General features: G+C 38.0%; 1 protein-coding gene across 1 annotated transcript; it reads right to left on the reverse strand.

Annotated features, from left to right (window-relative positions):
- Positions 1-1,399: 1,399 nt before the first annotated feature.
- Positions 1,400-18,401, reverse strand: mmp11b (matrix metallopeptidase 11b). The gene is made up of 8 exons (XM_043220804.1): positions 18,102-18,401; positions 10,257-10,555; positions 6,558-6,701; positions 4,665-4,798; positions 3,556-3,794; positions 3,257-3,461; positions 2,813-3,073; positions 1,400-2,717 (listed from the first exon to the last, which is right to left on the reverse strand). Exons 1-8 carry the CDS (start codon positions 18,204-18,206, stop codon positions 2,590-2,592), a joined length of 1,515 nt encoding a protein of 504 aa, XP_043076739.1. The 5' UTR covers positions 18,207-18,401; the 3' UTR covers positions 1,400-2,589.
- Between the last annotated feature and the right edge of the window lie 5,177 nt (positions 18,402-23,578).

Genomic DNA, 23,578 nt, shown 5'->3' on the forward strand with positions numbered 1-23,578 from the left:
AAATGAGGTTTTATTCTTCTGCCAAAAGCCACATGTTTTTAGTCGTACTGTTTTCTGCGATTTATGGAAAATATGCCAACAAACAAACAATCCGCTTTTTAATTTAATGAGAGAAATATTGCGGGGGTCAGCTGTGTGCGCATGCTTGTGGTTGAACCAGTGCAGGCTTGCTTTGCCCTGAAGGCAAACGTCCTTCTTCAAGTTTGAAATGTAGACATGTGTTTTACAACGTACTCTTAGAAGTGGTACACGTGTATGCGTAACAACAGCACTTTAAGACGTCTGGCACAGCATCTGCCATCAGCGGCTACCGATCGAGGAAACGGTGACACTTCATTAATCATGCAAAAGCCAGTCATGACTTAAGAACAAAAACACAAAAGCAGCTCTTATGACCCCGGTAAACCCATTCAGCAAGCGTGAATATGAATGAGTGCTGCTTCAGGTTCTCTTGATAACCGAAGATAAGGGCCGCGCTTCACCCATCTGCAGCTGCTAAAGCGAAGCCCTGCGAAATGTGTTAACTTAGCAAAGGATGGCGCCAACAGATGCTTCGCATAAAATGGAACTGAGATGATGATGTCATCGTGTTACGATGTCATTGTGTTACAAATTTGCTCCGTGTGATAGAAGCTGGGAAGCAGAGGGGAATTACAGTCTGTAAACAAGCCAAGACGGCAGGACTCTGGAATTGTCTCGGCAGGAGGGCCTGCAGAACAGCCGTCTTCCATTTCCTCTGTATCAAACCTCCGATAGGGCATATTAGAACCAGACGCGAGAGTCTCTAATATGAGAGCGCTTCTTCAGCCGTCAGCATGTTTGGCCCTTTTCATTTCATCTCCGTCTCGTGTAATCATTATAAATCCAATAATATGAAAAGGACATTCAAATATGTTTAAATACAATTATCAATTCCGTTGTATTTTAAGTCTAATTTACTAGCTTTTTTTGCATTCTGAAGAAACGTAAATAACATTTAGACTTTTTTTTCCACACATAAACAAAATTACAATTTTACTGTCAATTATGCGGAATTGCAGTCATTTTTATTAGTGCTGTTAAACAAGTAATTGTGATTAATCACATACAAATTTTAGTTTTTGCTTGCATAATATATGCATTCTATGAATGTTTATTATGTATATATAGTTATAAATACACACAAAATATATTTGGAAAATATGAATATAATTTTTATTATAAATATAAAAACATTTCTGAAATATATGTTTTTATATATTAAATTTATATATGCAGAATAAATGAACAGCACACACACATATATATATATATATATATATATATATATATATATATATATATATATATTATTATCTATTATTCATATAAACTAAACCTCTTGTCAGCATTTTCTGAATAGACTACAGATAACGCAGAGTACAATAAACAAAGAGAGGTTTTTTATTGGAGCTGAAAATATAATACAATTCTTTTTACAAAATATTTACACAGCAAATAACATAATAACAACAGAACGAATCGATTACATGACAAACATAATAACAGAGAATGAGAAGTGTACAGTTTCCCTCGATCAAAAGCCATCATTATCATGCTATAAGGATTATATTCCTCAGTAGCCACACTATGCAAAACATTTCATTAGATACACGTGAACAGCATCAGTGACCTGCACTGTAAAATATACATTATCACTATTGAAAAACAGGTCTTCATAAGTCTCTGACGGACTTAAGTTAAGCCTAAACGGACGTTCACATTAACAGCTACTCCCAAAGGTCACTTGTGTCACGCCATATTGCCATTTCTCATTTTAAAAAAATGAAAGAAAAGTCCCTAAATGCTGAAAGTACAGCATCATGGTTCTACGCTTTAAAATTCAGACCCTTCAAAGATTCAAACACAGTATAAAATGTTCAGCTATCTCTAAAACGTTCAGTAAAAAATCATTGCTCTGAGAACTAAATTATTGTTTTTTTAGGATGCTTTAATAAATGATGTACATGTTTACCTCAAGTTTTTGTCACCTACATTTGTACTAAAAGTTATTAGTATGCGCTTCAGGTTCTGATTTAAATTACTTGCCTTAGAGATCTCCACTGTAAGTGCATTATGTTTAATGCAATTCTTGCTTGTTTCTAAGGACAAAAAAATGGTAATCAACGGCACATCATTAATTGCACAATATGGTATAAAAAAGGCCATTATGCTTTCCTAACACTATCAATACTGCCAAAAATATACAAACAATAAATAACCAAGTACACAAAATATATACGAAAAATATTTCAAGGCCAGAATATCCTGCTTTTCCTGAGAAATGAGAGTCATTGTTTTGCAGATGAGAAGATCCTGCGATATGGTTAATTGGCGCAGATGTAGCATCTTGAGTAGATAAACAGTGTCTGCTTGAATCCACCAAAAAATTGTTTGATCCAGTGGCGAGATTTAGAAACTGTACATCTGACACTTTGCGTGATATAAATAAAAATACTAGACCTAGATTGGTTCAGATTTAAACATGGTGAAAACTGCCTGTTGCATTAGGTTGCGTGACAAAGATCAGCAATACATTTGGGATAAATTCCGTCTAGTTGTACCCGAGATTCATCGATACATGGCTGCTGAACAATCAAAGAAATCCATGCCAATATATCGTGGGTATCCCTCCAGCACCCTCACTTCTACTGGGTCGAACTTCCAGTACTGCTTCCCTCTCAAGAAGTGGGCGAAGCCTGTGGAGTAATAACGAACAAAGAAACATTCAATGACTTCTTGAATTCCCTCCGTCCTTAGACTCAAAAGCATGCAAGAAACAGTGAGAATGTACCGAATCGGTCCTGGAAAGCAGCGTCGATGTCATCCGGTATGCCCCTCCAGTCTCTCATGCTGCGAGGGTGGACTGAGTCTACGCGGTTTTCCTTCAGGTTGAATCGCCAGTAGCTTCCCTTTTTGAAGAAGTAGATCTTCTGGGCCTTGTCTTCTCCCCACATGAGGGCGGCCTGAATGTCAGTCACTGTTAGACCTAGTCGTCGTACAGAGTCCGGCCCTGTGATCTGCCTCTCTGCATCAAAAACCCAGTAACTCTGGCCTAAAGAGAGATGGGTGAAAGAGGTGCATGAATTTTCGAGTTGAAGGCTGCTCAGGTTACTGGATAATTAGACCACCAAAAGACTCTGGGTGATAAATATATGCCATATATACAGATGTTTTATTAATATATATTTTGTTTTATATACTGTGTGTGTGTGTGTGAGAGAGAGAGACAGTTTACCTTGGAAGAACCAGATATTTCCAGATTTGTCCTCAAAGGCAGCATCAATGTCACCTGGGATTCCTCTCCAGTGCCTGGACGCCAATGCAGGATATCCAGTCTGGAGTTTACCATCACGGATCCGCCAGACATAACCCGACTTAAAGAAAAACAGCTCGCCTCGGATCATAGATACAGCATCGAAATCAGTTTGGCAAGCATCAGGCTGAAACAGCAGGACATAAAGAGAAAAAAGAGAACGAGAAGCATAAAGAAGAATCGCATTCCCAAGATCAGATACGATCAGGCATGTAACTCACCACTGTGCTTTCAATCTCATTAGTTTCTGTGACTTTGCGAGTCCTCTCTTCCGTCTTTACTTTATCATCTGTATTTCTGGATCCATACAAAGACTGTATACCTCGCTTATCATCTTCACTCAGTTTGAGAGGGTAGGAGAAAGTGTAGAAAGGTGACATCACTGCGCCTGGTGCCATGGAGTGCTGCAATCCTAAAACATGACCGATCTCATGAGCAGCCACCTGGAGGAGGTCAGTACCTAGCAGGATTAAAAAAGGGTAAAAAGTTCAAATTACTTAGAAAACCTAATAGTATGGTATGCAATCCATGCATCATATATTCATGAGGAAATCTATTTGTACGTAATAAAACTTTTTGAATATTTTTTTTTTTTCTGCAGGTTGCAAAGTTGCAACAGTAGCAAAAGACAAGCATTTTATGAGTGAATCGTTGAGTGATGCAACCGACAGGTGTCTGGCTTTATCCTTGAACAATTCTCTCAAATGATTTATTAAATACACTGATTTATTCAAATATAAAACAAGTGACTGACTTTATGAGTTTTGAATCATTTAAACAAATTATATATATATATATATATAAAAAAACTGATTCACTCAGGGACAATACATCACATGTTGCTTGGAGATAGTCAGCACAACAAAACGGACAAAATAACATGCAATATTTAAAATGCTAAATAATATTATATTAAAATAAAGTTCAGACATTTGATGAACACTCATACAAAGCAATATTATGTATTCATTGCAGTTGTGTGTGAATTTAAGCATATTTGGAACAATAGTGCTCTTGTTGTGTGATATGGCTTATTTATAAGAACTAGATTAACTAAATTTGATTCAAACTGAAAGCAAATTACACCGTTATACCGTTATAGCAATTTTTGAGATAAAAATCAGAACTGTGTGATACAATGTTTTTATTTTTGTATTCTGTGTCGAAATTGTGTAATGTAAAAAAAAGCTGAATTTTGAGTTGCAAACTCTCAATTACTTGCAAGATATAAACTGGCAATTCTGAAAAAAACTGAGATGTAAACTTAAAATTCAGTTCAAAAAAACTAATTGTAGCTATTGTAGCTAAGTCCAGAACCCCACTCACTCACCCATACTGTTCCCCACTGTCCAAGTCTCATCGTAGTCAAAGTGAATGTCTCCCTCTCTGTAAGTTCGGGGAAAGAAGGCATGAGCCAGAATTCCTCCTGGGCCGTCAAAAGGAAGATTGTCTCCATGCCAGTACCTGAATGTGAAACACAGTCTCTCAGATGACAACACAAAACCAATGATTCCCGTTCTCTCGTTTCATCAACATGCCTGATAAACTGATCGCTGAAAGAATTTTATAAGCACTCTTCATTACAAAGTATGATTAAACGAGGGTGAGAATAAGGACCTGAACAGACACATTGCTGCACCGCATTCTAGTCTACTGTAACTGTCACACCTCAGTAACGTTCCTGATTCCCTTGTCTTTAATGGAATGCCAAATACCACCCTGGCTGAATGGCACTGAATAAACCAAATCCTACATTTTTCCATCGTGAAATGCTGAGAGGTTGAATTACGCCCTGCAGGATAGTATATCTTTAAACCTGGCAGACCTGAAAGGTCAACGAAGACCACTGTTCTGGTTAAATCGAACCCAGAAATGTCCGGTCCGCTGCTATCCCATTGATGAAATCTTGGATTGAGTCAGAACAAATGAAACTGGCATGCATAGAGTCCCAAACTTCACTGAACAGACCTCCAGATGTTTCGCTTTATGCCAGATGGATCTAGATATTTCCCTCTGCTTTGAAGAAAAGTGGTATCCCTCATTAGAGCTTCATACGTGCGTATCTCAGAAGCATAAAAACTGTACATTAAGCGCTTTAACAGGAAGCCAAGTTTTTAGAGGGACTTTAATTTTTTTAAACAGAAAAAAGGTCACTGGTTTGAGTAAGATTTCCTGTTGAAAGAGACATGACATTAATATGGGTCTGGTGTTATACTGTAAATCAAGCACTTTTCTCCGATTATGTTTTTTAGAAAATGGTCTCTAAACATTTGAACCAATTTTCCGACATTTGTTGTACTGTATCTTTCAACATACGGTACCTTCTGATTTCCATTCATGTCTTATTCCACTTTATAACTAGTAGTAAAACGGAAAATACAATGATGGGAACGCCACAATAAAATTACATTTATCCCTTAAAGTTAGAAATTACAAATAAAAACTGTCTTATTAGAAAAATACACAAAACATACACTAAAGTTTTCGCCACATACAATGTGCAAAATGATAGCATGTGTCACATGTTCAACAGTGTTATGGTTATTTTTACAAAAAGAAAGGGATTTTGTGCCACAGTGTTGCATGTCTATATGTGGAACTAAACCATGCAGGTGTGACTTTTCTTACTATGGGAATTTCAGACGTAACACGTGCATGAATGGACGTGCAGTGTAAATTTTCGACCTATAATCCTAAAGCGACACCCTCTCTAATCTCCAGCTTCTAGAGGAGATGAAAAGCGTCTGTGTTTGACTAGTCAAGTGGAAACTTTTCCTCTTTGTGTCAATGAACACACATCTCTGAACTGACAATATGGTGTTACAAGCTCTGTCAAATAAGACGCCAGAGAAACAGTATTCATAGATGATATGCACAATATAAAAGACCAGTCAAAGTGTACTAAATATAATACAAAAATGATTACGAACAGAGGACAAAGCTTTCATTTACTATAAAACATAACACTGTAATCAGTCTTTTTCCTCCTAATCCAAAAAGGATCCCTATTATTAAAATTACTGTACTTATTATTTAAATTATTCTCATACGCAACATACGCAACATTATAAGCCAAATCACAAACAAAACGCATTTATATATTCCTTAAACAAAAAAAAGCGTGGATGAAACAGGGTGAAAAATGGTCATATATGACCTCTTGCTCAAAGAAACCCCTTTAAAAAAATATCAGACACACCAAACAGTTTTGTTTGTATTTTACCTGTTAAAGTCAATCATGATATCCGCCCGGCCATTGGTGACCTCAGTAAAGGTGAGAGGGGTGACATCACTCCAGACCCGCAGTGCCTCTCTCAGCACTTGTCTGACTTTCTCTAAACTCATCTGCCAAGGCGTCCGCATGATCCTGTAACACGAGCGCAAACACTCATAAACGCTCATTACAGACCACCCGTGTGATTTTTATTTGGTCTCCGGTGCATTACCCTAATAAGTCCCTTTATTTGAACATGTTTGCTACCCTTCTTGGTAGTGAAGAGAATGGATTAGAATCTGGCTGTTGTGAAAGGCAAGCTCAGTCTGAATGGATTAGACACGGTGCCTAATATTACTACGCTCTCTGACCATAATAACAGAACACATGTGATACTTGATATTGTGAAAGTGATGGTACCCCTATCCGGGTTCCTTTAATGCATATAAGCCTTACATTCACAACATACTGCATTACTGACAATTTTAGAGGCTTTAAAGAGATAGTCTAACCAAAAATAAACGTTCATTTCCTCGCCCTCGTGTTGTTCCAAACCTGTATGACTTCTATTCCTGCGTGAAACCCAACAAAATAGTTTCAGAGATTTCGTTAAATGAACAGTTTACGCTATCATTGACTTCCAAAAACACGATGCAAGTCAATAGTTATTCAAAATATCTGGTTTTGTGTGAATTATAGCTGAACTGAAAAAGATTTTGTACGCGCTACTGCTTACATAGCATTCTTTTTTAGGCTGCATTTATCTTGAACTTTTTTGGTCCAGAGTTTACTATCACACCACCGCTGCTTCCTCCCAAAAAACTGCTTTTTTCTATTCTAAACCAGCAGTTTACCCATTTTGAATGCTGTTTATAAATTAAAATGCTACTTTCATCTCTCATAGAATGAGCCCGCAGGTTTTAACTTCTCTCAGATCAAAGACGAGCTACGTTATAAAGCTTGCTGAGTGATGAAGGCATGCATGCTTATTTTCACGAGCAGAATCCCCACTGAGCACATTTAAGCCGGTGGACCACAAATCTGTATCATGTTCCACAAAGCTTCCTTTTAGAGCATTTCATAAAAAGGAATAATAAAATGTCTTCAAGCACCACATCTGAAGTATTGTTTAGCTCTTGACCTGCAGCTATAGTGACTGGCACCTCTGCTCTGTGTTGTTTTCATGCTTGGACACCTTCATGCTTTGGTCATTATTAGCTCTGTGGGACAGGGATCGCTCTGGGGCTCCGTGTTGGAGCCACAGACTGTCTCAGACTGTGAGGCCTCTGCAGTCTGCAAGCCCAGACAGGAGCTGTGACAGCAGGAGAGAGCCCAGTGTGGTTGTCTGTGGCTTATTCGCTGACACAATCAGAGAATTCCTCCCTGTTTGCTGATCTAGGACTATTGCTGCTACCACAAAAGAATAGATAAAACGTTAATTAGGTTTAGATTAGTCACTTTAAAGTGCCAATACAGCGACCCCAAAGAGGTTTTAGTTACTTTTTATCTTCAAACTGGGGCCTGGGGACTCTCAGGGAACAAGAAAAGGCATCTTTGGGTTTGTAGCAACTTTTCAGCTGTAAGTGAAAACCAATAGTCCTATAGTGACTTTAATGGCCAAAAATAGTGCACAGGTGTCATTCATTATACTGAATGACTTTAAACATGCAATATTACCTTAATCCTTGATCATATTTCTAATTTGAGGCTGTATCACATCGATTCTGGCATCCAACATCACAAGAAGATGATATTTTAAGCTCCTTATGTTGCCGAATCTGCTTTGTTTTGAAAGGACCGCCTAAGTCTTCCCTTTGTTTGCATCCAGCTACCGCTGTGACATAATTACTTTTGATTGGCCTGGTCGTGCATCACTCAGAAAAACAGTCCAATCAGAGGAGAGGCTCATGAAAAGTATTTTGGCAGAGCTTCTGTGAAAGGAGCTGTAAAAACATATTGAGATGGTTTTCGTTACTTATACCACAAATATACATTCTTAAGGATATCAATACTTAAAATAAAAGGTGTATGACATGGGACCTTAAAAGTAACTGAATTGACAGCATGGTGGGGGTAGGAATTGGGGGGGGTTGAGCTCAGTTTGCACGTGTACAGTCCATCATTAAGTGAGGGGACAAATTACAGAGGACAGCGAGGTGCTATAGCCCATAAACAACCTTCGGAGACGTGAGTCACGACAGCTCATAGTGGCACGGCATTAGAATGCTGCTGACTGGGTTTTGCTTGGGATAAAATATCTGCAAGCGTTGCTGTCTTAACATCAGATTCTGATGAGGCAGCACTTAGTATACAAATTGTACAACAAATTCAGTTTTGTTTAGTTTTTTAAAGGAATCATTAATGGTGAATAAAGAGCCCTGCCGATAATATGCTAGTCAGAAAAGGAAAAGCAGGCTACATTTGGCTTACATCAAAATTTTATGACATTTTTCATTACAAATTTATAGGGATATGAAGAGTTTGGATCCATGATTTTGTAAAGAAAATTTTTTTTCCGTTTCGATTTCTAGTCTGCATGCCCAACAGTGTGACTTGATTCAGATGGAGAGCCATGGGAGATTTATAGGCTGTGATGTTTTATGGGAAGGGCCATAAATCAAGGGACAGTTTTAATCAGTGGTTGTACCACAGGTTTTCTTTGTCTGGATCCTCATCTCACCCCCCACTGAGCACCGAAGAGAAAACTAGAACCATTTGGGCCCCGATCCTATAATGCACATGAATGCTCTGAAATGTAACATCTTCTCCTGGTCGGGTCATGACCCCACTGACTTTAGATTACAGAGAGATGTCCGGTGGAAACCATTTTTGACAAAGATATATGAGGCAAATAAGTCAAAACATGAAGTGGTGACCAGACAAATACATTTTAAAGGCTTCTTAAAGTGATATTTCACTCAAAATGAAAATTCTCTCATCATGTATTCACCTTCATGTCTTTCCAAACTGTGTAACAAAAAAGAGGATATTTTGAGTCAATGAGTCTAAGTAGAAACAGTTTTGGGAGTGCTATTTTCTGTAGAGGAAGGACAGTTGTACAGGTTTGGAGTGATAAGGGTAGGTATATGGTGGAATAATATTCCTATTGAATGAGCTATCCCTTTAAACTATCCCTATCCCATTAAATTCAAGTAACAACTGTGTGTGTGTTTAAGAAAATGATTTACTGTTTTAAATCAAAGGGGGCTTGATACATATTTCTTGCTGTGTTCTGGAGCCATGCAGTCCCGGGTCTGAGACAGTTTATTGCTTCTAATTAAGTGGGTGTAATGGTGGAAAGAGTGTGTGGTCTTTTTTTAGAACCGATAACAGAAATGTGAGATGATAAAGAGAGAAACATTAGAAATGAGTATTTCCTTTGTGGGCTTGGGTTTATGTCTGTAGTAAAAGGAGGAAGAAGAACTCCAAATGTTTAATTTAAACACACTCTGTAATAAGAAAAAAACGTTAATGTATAGATTCAGTCAAATGTGTGTTGACTGGCAGCTAGGATACCAAAAATAAGCTGTATTATTTGTCACAGTGTGGTCTTTGTTGTGTAAGGCTCAAAATAGTACTTTGGCAATGCATCAAAGTTATTTTCTCACATTTACGCTTTAATGTTTAATTCATTTTATGTCTATCATATCATTAAGTGTAGACACAGCAACCAGATACAACCGCAACCGCCATCCGCGCAAGTCTTACTTGTATGTGAGGTCTGGTTTGTCCCAGCGTCCTCCGAACAAATCAAAGCGTTTTCGGCGATGACGGCCCCCAAGCAAACTTCCTTTGAGGGTTGAGTAATTAAGGACGCTCCCTTCCTTCTGTGAGGGGTAGTCTGGGACTCCACAGCGAGGTCTGTTCCAGAACTCAGTGTCATTATTGGGAAGAGTCGAGTGTGGATGTACTCTTTTATTGCCAGAGTCTTCACTCAGGGTGTCCTGAATGTGATGAAGTCGGCCCCTCTTCTTCAGGCCATGGTGATGTGTCTTTTGAGTCCAGTCCTGCCAACACACCAAAAAACTGCCAATCAAATGTAAAAGTAAAAGCTTGAATATTAATAAACAGTATGAATGGTACTAATATAACACTGGATTCGATGTAATTTCTAGGGCATTGGTAAATGGCTGCTGTTCTGGATAAACTGTAAAGTGATGGTGCAAATAAAGCCTTGCTGTCTAAATTGGGAGCAAAATTAGAGTTGTGCAACAGTTGGTCTTACGTCACTGATAATTTGCAAGAAGCATTATCACAGTCAATTTCCTCACCCAAATTTCAAGGAAATGGTTCTATTAATGGGCTGGAAGGTTAGCTGCCTGGAGGGGAAAGTTAGATTGCCCCCAATTTCTCCTTCCTCGTCGCAGTTCTTTACTCCAGCTGTGCGGGTGCAGAAGCCTCCTTCTCACTCTTTTTCCTTCTCTACACCTCCTTCTTTCTCTCTAATTTGTGCTTGGTTAAGAGGCCAGGGGTGGTATAGGGTGAACTATTTCTTTTAAATGCTTTTAAAAATCCTGCCTCCTCTCGTAGCCATAGGGAGTCTTTTAAAAGCTGTAATTTAAGTACAAACTATATTTAGGCAAACCATAAAACATTTATAAATATAAAGCAGGAAGTCTGAAAAAAAGTCTCTTGTTTAAACGTTAATGTTACTTTATCATTGAAAGCAGGCCCGAAATATAATATATCTTGTGTAAATAAAGCGAGTGGCTTAAAAACCCTGGTTCAAAGAACAATAACTATAAATATAACGATATTAGTATCCACACCAGTGAACAATATAGTCCGTTTAAGAGCGTGTGCGTATGCCACTTAAAATTATCCAGCTAGTGATAGCCGGATGGATTCTGATTGGCTGTCAATGTTTTTAGCGTTCATCAGCTAGATAAAAAAAATAATTCTGAAAATGATTAGAACAATTTTAGAACTAAATCTCTATAGATATCATGCTTAGTGTTCGGTGCTCAAAAATGAGTAGCAAAACAGCGAGGCATGACAGGAAATTTTGTCGATCTCATTGGTTTAAAACACCAAGCGTGATAACTATATAGATAACAAAAAACATAGTTTTGATAAAGAAATCGTTCTCTGTATTAAAGAATAGCCAATCGATATTGTTGGAATCATTTTCCAGCTGATGGACGATATAAACACTGACAGCCAATCAGAATCCATCCTGCTATAATGAGCTTTTAAGCTTTTAGCTATTAAGAGATAACAATATTAACGTTCACACCGGCAAACAATATCGCCTGTTTATCTACCACTTTAAATTCTCATGCTCATAATTGGGGATTAGGATTGATTCTGGTTGGTTGTCAATGTTTCTGTCGTTCATCGGCTGGAAAATAAATATTTTTATTGGTTTTGTGCTTGGTGTGAAGGGGGCTTTAAACAGACTATTGTTTGCTGGTGTGGATGCTAATATTGTTATCTTTATAATTATCTTAATAGCTCTCGTTCTTGGTTTGAACAGGGCTTAACACAAATTAACTAGATGCTTATTAGCATGCCTGCATATAACATGCATAAATATATTGGCTGTTTATTAGTACTTAAAAAACATACATTCATGACCGTATTCCACCTGCCTAATCCTATCCAATACCTAGTCAAAAGAAAGAGTTACTCATTTGTTAATAGCAAGAATTGGACCTTAAAACAAAGTGGGACCAATAACAGTTTCATATTCGATGTGAACATGCAAAGTGCTCATTGCTGGAAACTTGTTGCGTAGCATCTGGTTAGAAGACAGTGTAACTTAAGACAAATTTTAACAAATAAAAGGAAAAACAACCAAATTTTTGTGGGCAAGTCGAGACGTAGTACCTTAGTAAAAATCCACATGTGAACTTGATAGCGTTGCTAAAACATGACCCCACACCCCCGGCAATGAGGAACCGAACAAATTCCACAGATAGAAGTGAAGAATTCACTGCTCTTTATCTACTCTCAGTTTGTTTCTCTCAAATCTGCTGAGTGCGCATGGACTTTCCATGGGCTGAACCACCATTAAATGGTCATACATGTTGAAAGCGTGTAATTTAAGCAGTCTCTAAACAACCTGGAGACAGGCAAGTTTTTTGTGCAACAGTCAAGATCGTCAAGATTGTTTATTGTAGAGCGGTGGAACCTCTCAGCGATGACAAACTGGCCTCGAGTCTACTTAGAGCGACGGAGGTGGAAGAAAAACACCCGGGTGTCTCAGGTTCAGCGGGAGTCAAGGGTTAAAGGTTAAAGCCTAAATCAACAAAACAGACCCCTTGGGCCAAAGTAAACACATATATTCACATTTCATACTCAGTAGACAGCCATCGTTTTTGCCCCCTTTTAATAGATCAATTCTGTATAACGCACACATAATTTAAAAATATTTTTTCTAAATTAATATGCAATGGAAAAGCTGAATTTACTCCAGTCCTTCAGAAACCAAGCTAATTTGACACTTAAGGAATAATTCTATCTTATTAAAACAGTTGTACTACTTAATATTTTAATAGAAAATGTGACCTTTTTCTCATAATTCTTTGATGAATTGAAAGTTGAACGAGTTCATTAGCATTATAAGCTAACACTTTTAATAAATTTAATGTCTTAAAAAAAAGAACTTACTGACCCCGAATCTTGGCACCAAAAAATGTGTACATAAAAAATTTACTTAAAAAGTCTACATTAGAAATCATAGAAATAATATGAACTCATATGACCCACTTTTGTAACCACTTTTCATAATATTGCTGTCAGTATTTTATAAGAGATGGAGGTGCTAACCGCAAACAAGACGGCTCAGGTTGCTGTACATATTAGCAGATGAAACTGCTATAAGCATGCAGAGTCAAAGCCAAGTCTCAAAAGAAAGCCAAAACATCATTAATTTCTCCACAAGCAACCCAACTATTATTCTACAATTAGACGTGGCTCCATAATTATGGCAGCTCTAAAAGCTGAAACCTGCCCGAAAAGAAATCTATTATTCAGATCAATTAGTCAGGTATTTTCATAGGACACTAAAGGAGAGTTTTAATTGGCGAATTAATATTGGGTGAACTGTTCCTTCAAGACTAATTAAAAATGATCAGTGTGACTGCACTATTGAGGGACTACGCTGAGTAGTCTTTGCTTGTAGTATTATTATCACAACATTCAGGCACACATCTCACTTTAACAAAAACCCAAATCAAAGAACTTTTTCTTAACCAGACATTCCTGAAGCCTGGGCGTATTTTACAGCATCCACCTGCATGTAGTGAAACATGTGAAAATGGGAGTCCGTTCAGAAACCCACTGAAACGTCTTCGAAATTACCACTGTAGTCACACATGTTCCATATAAAACTAAGGTCTCTCTTCCCAAGCCTCATCATGTTGTGCAAATGTCTGACGTTTTTATGATACCTTCCTGACAGATATATGCCTCTCATCAGCTGACAATCAAAAACAACTGAGAATTATTTTACCTTTAAACAGCAGTCACACCTTTACACATTCAAACATCAGGCATTTGCGCCTACGGGAAGATAAGCTATGTTCTAAACAATACAGAAGAACTATTATTATGAACATTATTAATTAATAATGAGTAATATCAAATAGCCAACAATTGGACATAGAATAGGAACAAACTGAAATGGAAGAAACACCATAAACAAACTTCTATTTTCACAGCATGTGCATCTTCAGGTCAATAGGTCAGTGGGTAAAAACTCTAACGTGATGCGGTATGTTATGCTGAAATAAAACAAAGAGACCCAGAGCCAGCGAGAAGCCTTTGGGGGAAATCCAGAAGAAAAGAACTGACAAGTCAGTGCAAGAAGGAAGTTTGGAGAGAATTGGAGTGCCTGGCATCAGGCCATCTCTATAGGGTTTCTGAGGATAACCTCTTTGTTGGCAGCCAAATCTTTCTCTTTTGGGCATCCGGATGATGTCAGCAACTCCTGACAGATCCCTTACACTCATCAGCCCAGCCGGCATCAAGAGCAGAGCATCACGCATTTCCAAAATACGCCCCAAAATGACTTTCTACATTTGGATGACTGTTTACTACTGACTCAGCAATCCATAGAAATAATACAGCCAAGAGCACTTCCTACCATCCTGCTTTTTTGGCTTGCCGTTTTATTTTCAGAGCAGCCCTGATCCTAACATCCTGGCTGCATTGGTCTTATTGTCTGTCTGAGGCATGCCTTTGTCAAGAGAAAAATGACAAACAAGAAATTCCAGTCTGTTACATAGACATTTTCTGGCACATTAAAGTAGGCCACAACTAGAGATAATGAATGAGCATGCCAGAGGAAATCGGACTAGGGTAAATATTTACCCGCAAAACCCTCCAGAGGTCTGCATGCTATGGGGTTGTATACACAAGTGATTACGCTGAAAAGGAAGACTGTTTAGTGGAAAAATGATGTTGATTGAAGATGTTCATGCAGAAAGAGAGTAGTGCATCTAAGGTAGAGCATTAGTGTCTCTAAGCCTAGGGAGGCGAAATACCACTCTTCAAATAGTTTCCACTTGTTCCACCTGAAGCGAAAGAGGTGACATCTAGGCAATATTACTATGGAAGACAACTGCACTGAAATGTCTGATGCATTGCCAGGAACAACAATGAAACTTGAAATAAAGGTACAAGAGCAAGTTCTTTTGCCTCCTAATTTACTTAGAGATAGGAAACAGCTGTCGAGAGGTTCTAGATCTAAAGGTCAGGTGACAGGAAAAACGATGGTTTGAATCAGAACCAGGTACGTCAGGGTTTCTGGTGTCAGTCATTTCTCCTTTGTGCCTAAAGGCAAGAAATCTAAACCAAAGGCTCCACAGGTGGTGCGTTGCAACTGACCCTGACCTTATATGCTCTATCCTCTCTAAGCTTTTGTGTCCTTTTTTTTTTTTATATGTTTAGACTGGGTCATAAGGATAACCCAAACTGAATAATTGGTGCTGATTAACAAGGGTGCCTAGAATGGGTAAGAAAATCCGTTCCTTTCCTCCTCCTTAAATTTATGCTGCATGGTGGCTTAGATTTGTGCATGATTCAGAAATGAACTGAAAGAAAAACTTTTACATTGCAATTGTTTTTCTGAATATGAACAAACTAGGTGCAATTAAAAACCTACCGAAATTCAAAGACAGGCGGATGGACAGATGAATGCATAGAACTGTACTAGACAGATGGATAGATACACACATAGAAGGGTAAATAAATAGACAGTTAAACACAGTCTCATGACCAATTCATAGGTATTTATGAGGTGGCTAATTCATATGAATTCGTATAACCTCACTCGTACGATTTTGTACAATTTGTCTGAAACCCAGGGACCCAGGGTAGGTTTAGGGGTGGGGTTAAGTGTAGGTCTTTTGTACAAAACTATAGGTAAGTAGATCTACAGTAGATGCATATGAGGATGGATAAATAGACAAATGGGTAATTGATGGATGGTTGGATAGAACAGTAGATGGATGGATGGATGGATGGATGGATGGATGGATGGATGGAAGGAAGGAAGGAAAGATTCATAAAATGGAAAATAGATGGATACACAGATGCATAGGTAGATGCATAAAACAATAGATGGATAGATAGATGATGGCTAGATGCATAGAACAGTTGTTAAATAGAAAGACAGACATAGATAGATAGATAGATAGATAGATAGATAGATAGATAGATAGATAGATAGATAGATAGATAGATAGATAGATAGATAGATAGATAGATAGATAGATAGAGCTGGATCATAATTTGAACATTTCGACCAACCCTGTGGACTACATTAGTCATGTTATTATGTTGAGTTGTTTTGGCAAGTCTTCATGGATCTTGTGATGCCCGAACAATGCCTTAAAGAAGGACATCAGCATTTCGTTTCTCAGGGGGGTCAACAAATGCAGTGGTAGCTATCTGGATCCTTCCATTTTCCCCTCTGTCAGCAAACAGAGGGTTTGTTATCCTGCTCAGCGTGCCAGATGACTTGCCCCTGCCTGCATAATCTCCTGCTTCGGCTTTGTCAACATTCAAGAACAAATTGACAGCACATGCTCCGCATCAGCGCTGCCTCTCTACATTCAAGCATGTACACAGTTTGTCTTTAAACACGTCTGGAGCTGGTTTGATTGCAGGTGCCATTCCTGTTTGATTGGCAAATTGGGTCAAGGCACACATACAATAAAATTAAGCTGCTCTTTATAGCCAGATGCTTTGATAGCATGCAATGTTTCATTGTCATTTTGTGGTAATGCTTTGCGTGTCTGTTCAGCATTCTAAGAAAGACAAAGACAGCGTTCAGTTGTCCTCAACTCTGTTACAACTACTCATTGCAGCTCTTTTATTCACAGATACGTGTTTTTAGCCTGATATTTTCCCTGGCAAAATCTCTGCATGGATCTTTGCCAACTGGGTTACAACAGCCATCTGTATAGTTCTTCTTTGTCCACTTCCTCTAAGCCTTACAAGCCTTCTCTTTCTTTGTTCAGAACAAAGTTCTTACAGCCAGATTTCAGTTCTTCGAACATCAGCAAGAAGTTTAAACCATAAAGTCTATATCACAATTTTTTGCTTTTTCTAAAACCAACTCAATATAAAGAGCCGAGTGGATTCAACAGAATGACATTGAGCTATATGGATTATATGACATGGCAATAATTCATTCAAAAAGGGTCTGCTTTTGAATGCAGTGTTTGAGTGCAATGTGCAGATGCCTTCATTTGGTTGCTTCCGAATACAACAATAACGTATGCTTAATAATCCAGTAAAAACTTGTGTGGCAGGTTAAATTATGAGAAAATGAATTTATACATGTCAGTTTTAATGTTCTATATTTATCCTCGTTCTGTTATTCCACTTAAATTGCATTAAATATTTACTTGGCCATTGTTAAAGTTGACTAGGATTTATTTTAGACCATTAGATGGTATGTCACTGTGTTTTCGGAAGCCTGTTGGAAACAGTTTCGGCACCATCATACATAAAACGCAGCCATGCACTTACTAGGCAGCAATGCAGTTACCTTTTTACACACCTTAAATGACTCACTGACCCAAACACATACCTGGAAAAATCCAACCTTAGGTACCACCCCTTAAAATGCAAACATACTGAACACCAGCTACACTAATCAGTTTTGCTCTTTCAAAAAAGATGTATAGCAATGTGACAAGATGCCACATCTTATCATATTTCACGTATGTAAATATAAATGAGCTATCTACTGGTGTCTTCCTACACAGGTTTTGTTTATTTCTAGTAGCACATCTTGTGTAGATACCTGTGTAACAGGTGAACGTATTGGTTGCATGCAAATTTGAAATCATTACCTGTTAATGTTTTTATATTTTATAGTCATATCTAACAAAGTAATAGAGATGCTTATTTGTTACTGTTTGCATAGAGCAAAATTACTTTCAATTAAAATTAATTTGCATTATTTGCGTATGCATTTGCTTAGCAAAGCAAATCTAAAACAGGCTACTTTAGTGGATCTGAAGCCATTTCGTGTTATTCTTAGACTACTTTTCTTGTTATTTCCTAGTTGCTTGCAATATTTTTAAACGCACTTACCGCTGCAGGTTTGTACCTGTGGCCGTTTCCGTCCGGTACCGGCAGAGAATGAATGCACACTAAGCAGCATAAGACTGCAGCGAGAAACTGTGCAGATCGCATCATCCCGATCGGATTCAGAGCCGCACGCACCACCTGCGCGCGGGGCACTTCACGAGCGCGAGGGAAGGCGGGGAGAGAGCGCGCGCCTGTCTGTCGAGCTTTAACTCTGACCGAGTGCAGACTAGCCGAGGGATTTTATACTCTCTGATTTCTTTGTTCTCTTTTCTTCAAATTACACTTTTCTTTTAGGGGCTGGAGTGGCAAGTTCACCGGCAATCACGTGATCCAGCCCACCATTCCTCTGTCGCGTTCCGTCGCGAGAGGGGAGACGGTGGGTAGAGAGTAGGATTGGTTTTCAGTGATGTGAGTTAGTAGGAGAGGTTTAGGTAGTCAATGTCCTGTTTAACAGTTGGATACGGCAACGATACATTTCGCCAGTCGCTGTATTGACGACGTGTCTGCCTGCAAGTGTTTATAATTTGTGATTTTGTGCCAGTTTTTGAAGCGCACCTGTTTCATTTATCCCTCCTGTTCATTTGCATATATTACTAACTAAGCGTTTGACTATTCAAAATATGAATTTTACTTCGTGAGTTTATTTCTTCTTCAAAACAGATTTAGAGAAATTAAGCCTCACTTGATCGCCAACGGATCTGCTGCAGTGAATGGGTGCCGCCAGAATGAGAGTCCAAACAGCAGATTAAAACATCACAATAATCCACAACATGATTTACTGTATGTATGTTCTGTATGTTCATCCATCATTAAAGTGTTTTAAATGATAAATGGACAGTTCTGACCAAAATACGTAATAACATGACCTCCAGTGAAAAAAGTGAATCCCCTCTCATATCGAATTCTTCAAAGATATCTGTTTAAAACTGTTTTGGAATATTTTCACGTGTAAGCAGTGCTCATTCTGTGCTTATTTCTCTCCTGATTCAACTTTTTCACCGGAGTAAACAATACTATGGGTACAGAGCTTGTATATCCACAAACAGCATTATTAATGACGTCTTAATGATGAATTAGTTTATTACAAATACACAGATTGATGGGCTGAAGTGTGAATTATTAGTGTATTATTGTCATGTTTTTGTCAGCTGTTTGAAATCTCATTCTGATGGCACCCATTCACTAGAGCAGGGATCCTCAAATCTGGCCCACAAGATCCATTTTCCTGTACAGTTTAGCCCTAGCCCTAATCAACCACACCTGAGCAGGTTTATTTTTAACACATAAAGCAATAAAGTCTATTTTATCTCTTAAATTCATCAAATGATAAACACTACTTGATATGCACAATGCTAAATTTACATCATAGTGAAAATACAGACTGACTTTTTCATTGAAACAAAGGCTGTGTTCTGGATTTGGCACCGGTCAAAAACAGCCATGCTTGATTTATCCACCTGACCTAAAAGCACCTGACAATGAGAAGACACATTTCTCAGATGCCTCTGGTTAAAGCGCATGAACAGTATCATTAGTGTTGAGTCCATTGTTGAGGAAATTGCTCGGGAAGGATCTGTAAATTAAAGGGCCTTTGCTGAACTCTTTTGAATCTCTATGTCAGCTAAGGAAGTTGTAATTTTGAGGAGTGGTCTTAAAGTACATCCACACTCTGAAAACATCAGTAAAAGTTGGAACAATATACTGCATTAATATGAAGGAATATTCCATATAGATTTTTTGTAATGGTTTTACTGGTATTTAGAATTTTGCACTGCATTTCTTCAAGAAATGTCAATAAAATTCATGGATAATAACAAGTTTTTTTTTATGTGAAGTAAAGTTGCTCATTTCCACATAGAACCAGATATAAGAGATTTTGATTTGTTTAACATTTCAATCACTTTGTAACTCACACTGTCATGTGTTTTTTCATAGTTTTATCATGTTAAATAAAATAACAATAAAAGGAGTTTGTGTGTGCATACACCTACAGTAACGTAGTTCTGATTTATTGCATCTTTAAAGTCTACACTCGACTGACTCATTATGACTGATCTGAGCTCCATGCTTCATCTTTCCTTTTTGCTGTGTACCAACAATGGACTACTGAAAACTGTTGAGCTTTTTTTTTTTTCATTTTGCTTTGATATAATCACCATATCACAGATGAGTAGGATGGGGAAAATGCAGAAACTGTATCTATTTCTCGTTTTAGACCTCCTGCCAAATGAGTCAGACGCTTCTTTGTCTCTGTCACTGCAACAAAGAGCCTTGTTTAATTTTGCTCCACGCATTTGGATGGAAACCAAGTGAAAATTTGCTATACTCAGCAGTTTTCCTAATCGTAGGCTGATGATGGCTTTCAAAGGGATATGCATGCTACTTTGATTAAAAAAAACATTTTCAATTCTAAACATCAATGGAAATAATCACAAATGGTTTTGTTTACGTTTCAATTGCCCATTGAGTATTTTAAGCAATTTCAGAGAGCTTGAATCTTAGATGTTACTTTATTCTCAAAATATTTTTACCCTAAGATCTCCTCCTGCAGCTGCATTTTCCCTTCACCTCCAAATCGATCAGAGCCATTCATCTATTTTTTAAGATGTATCTTCTGCGCTGTCAAATAAAATCTTACTTAAGATGTGAACCGTCCAATCCTTCTAAAACATTTTAGCACCATCCCGTGGATAAACATCCAAACATCCATCCCTTCATCGAGAACTCAGTCTCCTGAACCCACTGACCCTATACTCTCAAACATAAAAGTTATTTATTGGCATCCGTGGTTCCGTTCCAGTTCCTTTAGCATCCATGGAACCTTAAAATGCTCTTAAAAGTGGACAAAGTTATGTTCTCCATATTAAGAAAGAAATGTTTTTGCACTGAAATGAGATCCCAAGTGATTCTTCAATGGCATCACTGCCCTCTTGGGATATTTATTCATCTGTAGCCATTTTTCTCAAACTAAACGATAGAGTTTGTTAAACCTTTGACACCAACAGAGGGACCGACTGCAACAAAGCCAATGAGACACATGTATAATCCATTATGTCATGAGATAGCTGTTAGAAAACAAAAGAACACTGTCCAGACTTCCTTTTAAAACCATCAATCCTCCTCACTTTAGTGGAGAGAACCACAATGAGGCAGACTCATCTCAAATAACAGCGTTACTTGTAAACCCACAGTAGATGGGGCAGGGGGTAAAAACACTGTTTATTTATCTTGTTTTTAAGCAAGAATTGCTTGCTGTTTTGAAGAAGAATTTGTACGAATATCCTCTACTTAACCTAAAAACGCCCGGAGTCTAGACAAATGATACAAATGAGATGGTAAGGATCTATAGATGTTAAAGGTTCTATAAGGAACCCAAAGATGCCAGTGAAAGCATATATATTTCACATAGTGAACTCGCTTCTGTTTGCACTCTCGGCTCAGTGTGAACGCAGTATAACATGTCAATAGACGCTACCGCATCTACTAAAGGTACGTCCGTCTTAACAGCACCTAATATTTACCTCAGCCTTACTCACACTTTGCTGCGACGGCCGTTTTGTGAGCTTAACTGTAATACAGAGAACCGTAAAGTTAAGGGCCTCCTTGCTGTAAAGTCTTCGCTACTAAACATTCAAAGCGCATTTACGGCGGGGGCGCATCAAAGTAAGCAAACAGGAAAATCTCCAGAGATGCTTTCAGATTTGTCTTTTTCCGTTTTGCGCCACGGCTTGATGTATTAGCCGTAAACATAGGCATGCGTACTCTCTCTCTTTCTCACTCTTTGTCATCTGCACACCTGCAAAAATCAAAGTCAGCATCTGCGAGGAGTCATTAGGAAGGAGATCTTCAGGCTTCCCATCACTGCAATAATCTGTGGCTGAATCACATAATCACTGACACCCAGCCACATTGATCCATTTAAGAGAGCGACTCTCTAATGATACAAATCGTGCTATTGTACACGCTCCCACAGCTTTTCCAAAGTCATAAACATTTAACGTATCAAAGGACATTTCCAGCATCAACCACTAGCTCATAATGTAACCCTAGCCTGTAATGTTTAGAAGTAAATGGAATACAAATGTGCCTTTTGACATACAACACTTGAACTCCATTTTACAAGGTGTCTGGTAACACTTATTGTTTCGCCCTTCCATGAATTATAGTGCTTTTTTTATTCCTCCAAAAATCAGTCAGGTTGAGTCCAACTAAATGCATTGAGAGAGACAGCTTTGGGTTATTTTGGTAAAAGACAGATTTGAAGGGGTCTGACGGGAGACCTTGGTGTCCTGCGAATGATTTGTGTATCATAAAACACACGATCTGAATTCGTACCTTTTCCAGCTGGTTCTCTTCCACAAGGGATATGGTGTGTGTCGGTGCAAGACCTGAAATGACACTAAAGCACATATTAAACATATGGAAAAATAATATATGCAGTTACACTACTGCTCAAATGTTTAGGGTCAGTATAAGCAACTTTTTAAAATTACTTTTATACTTTTATTCAGCAAGAATGCATTAAACTTTTAATGCATTAAAAGTAAGAATGTTTACTTTTCTACTTTCTATTTATTCTATAATTTTTTCATATATATTAATACTGAATTTATGACTTGCTGACCACAAACATATTTACACATTAATGTATGGTTCGCATTTGCTTTAAATTTTAAATCTGGGTGAAAAAATCTCTTTTAATAGCATTTGCCAGGATCTGCTGTGACAATTATAATATAATATACCAACAAGTCCCACTGTTAGGGCATGCTGCCATGCCTTTTTAATTAACGGTATCTTTAATTACGGAAACGGTAATAATTATAGAAATGGTTAAAAAATCAAATTTTAAAAAAGCTAGTAATAATAAGAGTTTAAAAAGTGTGACAAGTAGCCCTGTTTTTTTCAATACGGCACATCTGAGATAAAGTTCATAAATCCTCTGCTTATATGCATTAAATTTAGATTTCCTCGGGGTGAAATTCCTCCCTAGAGAGTTTGAGCTTATTTAAGTAATTATCCCTTAGACAGGGTTCAAAGCAGAAAGATAGTCTGGCTCAGTTACTCGTTGTAGTTTTCCTACCAAATTAGTATTTTATCAGCAAAAAAACACCCACAGCATTGTGAAATTTGATTACAGAGTAGAATGAACTTGTGTCTGCGGTTATAGGTGGGTTAAACGAGTGTTACTGATGGAGACAGGTTCTTTGTTTAGGTGCCAAATGTTTAAAGCCTTTATATTTTGGGAGCGCAACTGTTTAAGATTCAGTGGTTTGTAACAGGTGGGTATCGCTAATGACGCTTACGGAGAGAAAGTTAACAGTGGAAAAATATCATACAGCCACAACTACCCGAAGCCTCCATTTTCTTCCTCTGTGCCCCATGGGACTTTTCAATAATAAGGAATCCTGTGAAGAAATTACAATGCTGGAACCCTCACATCCCACCAGGATCACGAACCTTTGGGGTAAGAACGGCAT

The sequence above is a fragment of the Puntigrus tetrazona genome, chromosome 21, assembly GCF_018831695.1.
Source record: "Puntigrus tetrazona isolate hp1 chromosome 21, ASM1883169v1, whole genome shotgun sequence".
Classification (NCBI taxonomy): domain Eukaryota; kingdom Metazoa; phylum Chordata; class Actinopteri; order Cypriniformes; family Cyprinidae; genus Puntigrus; species Puntigrus tetrazona.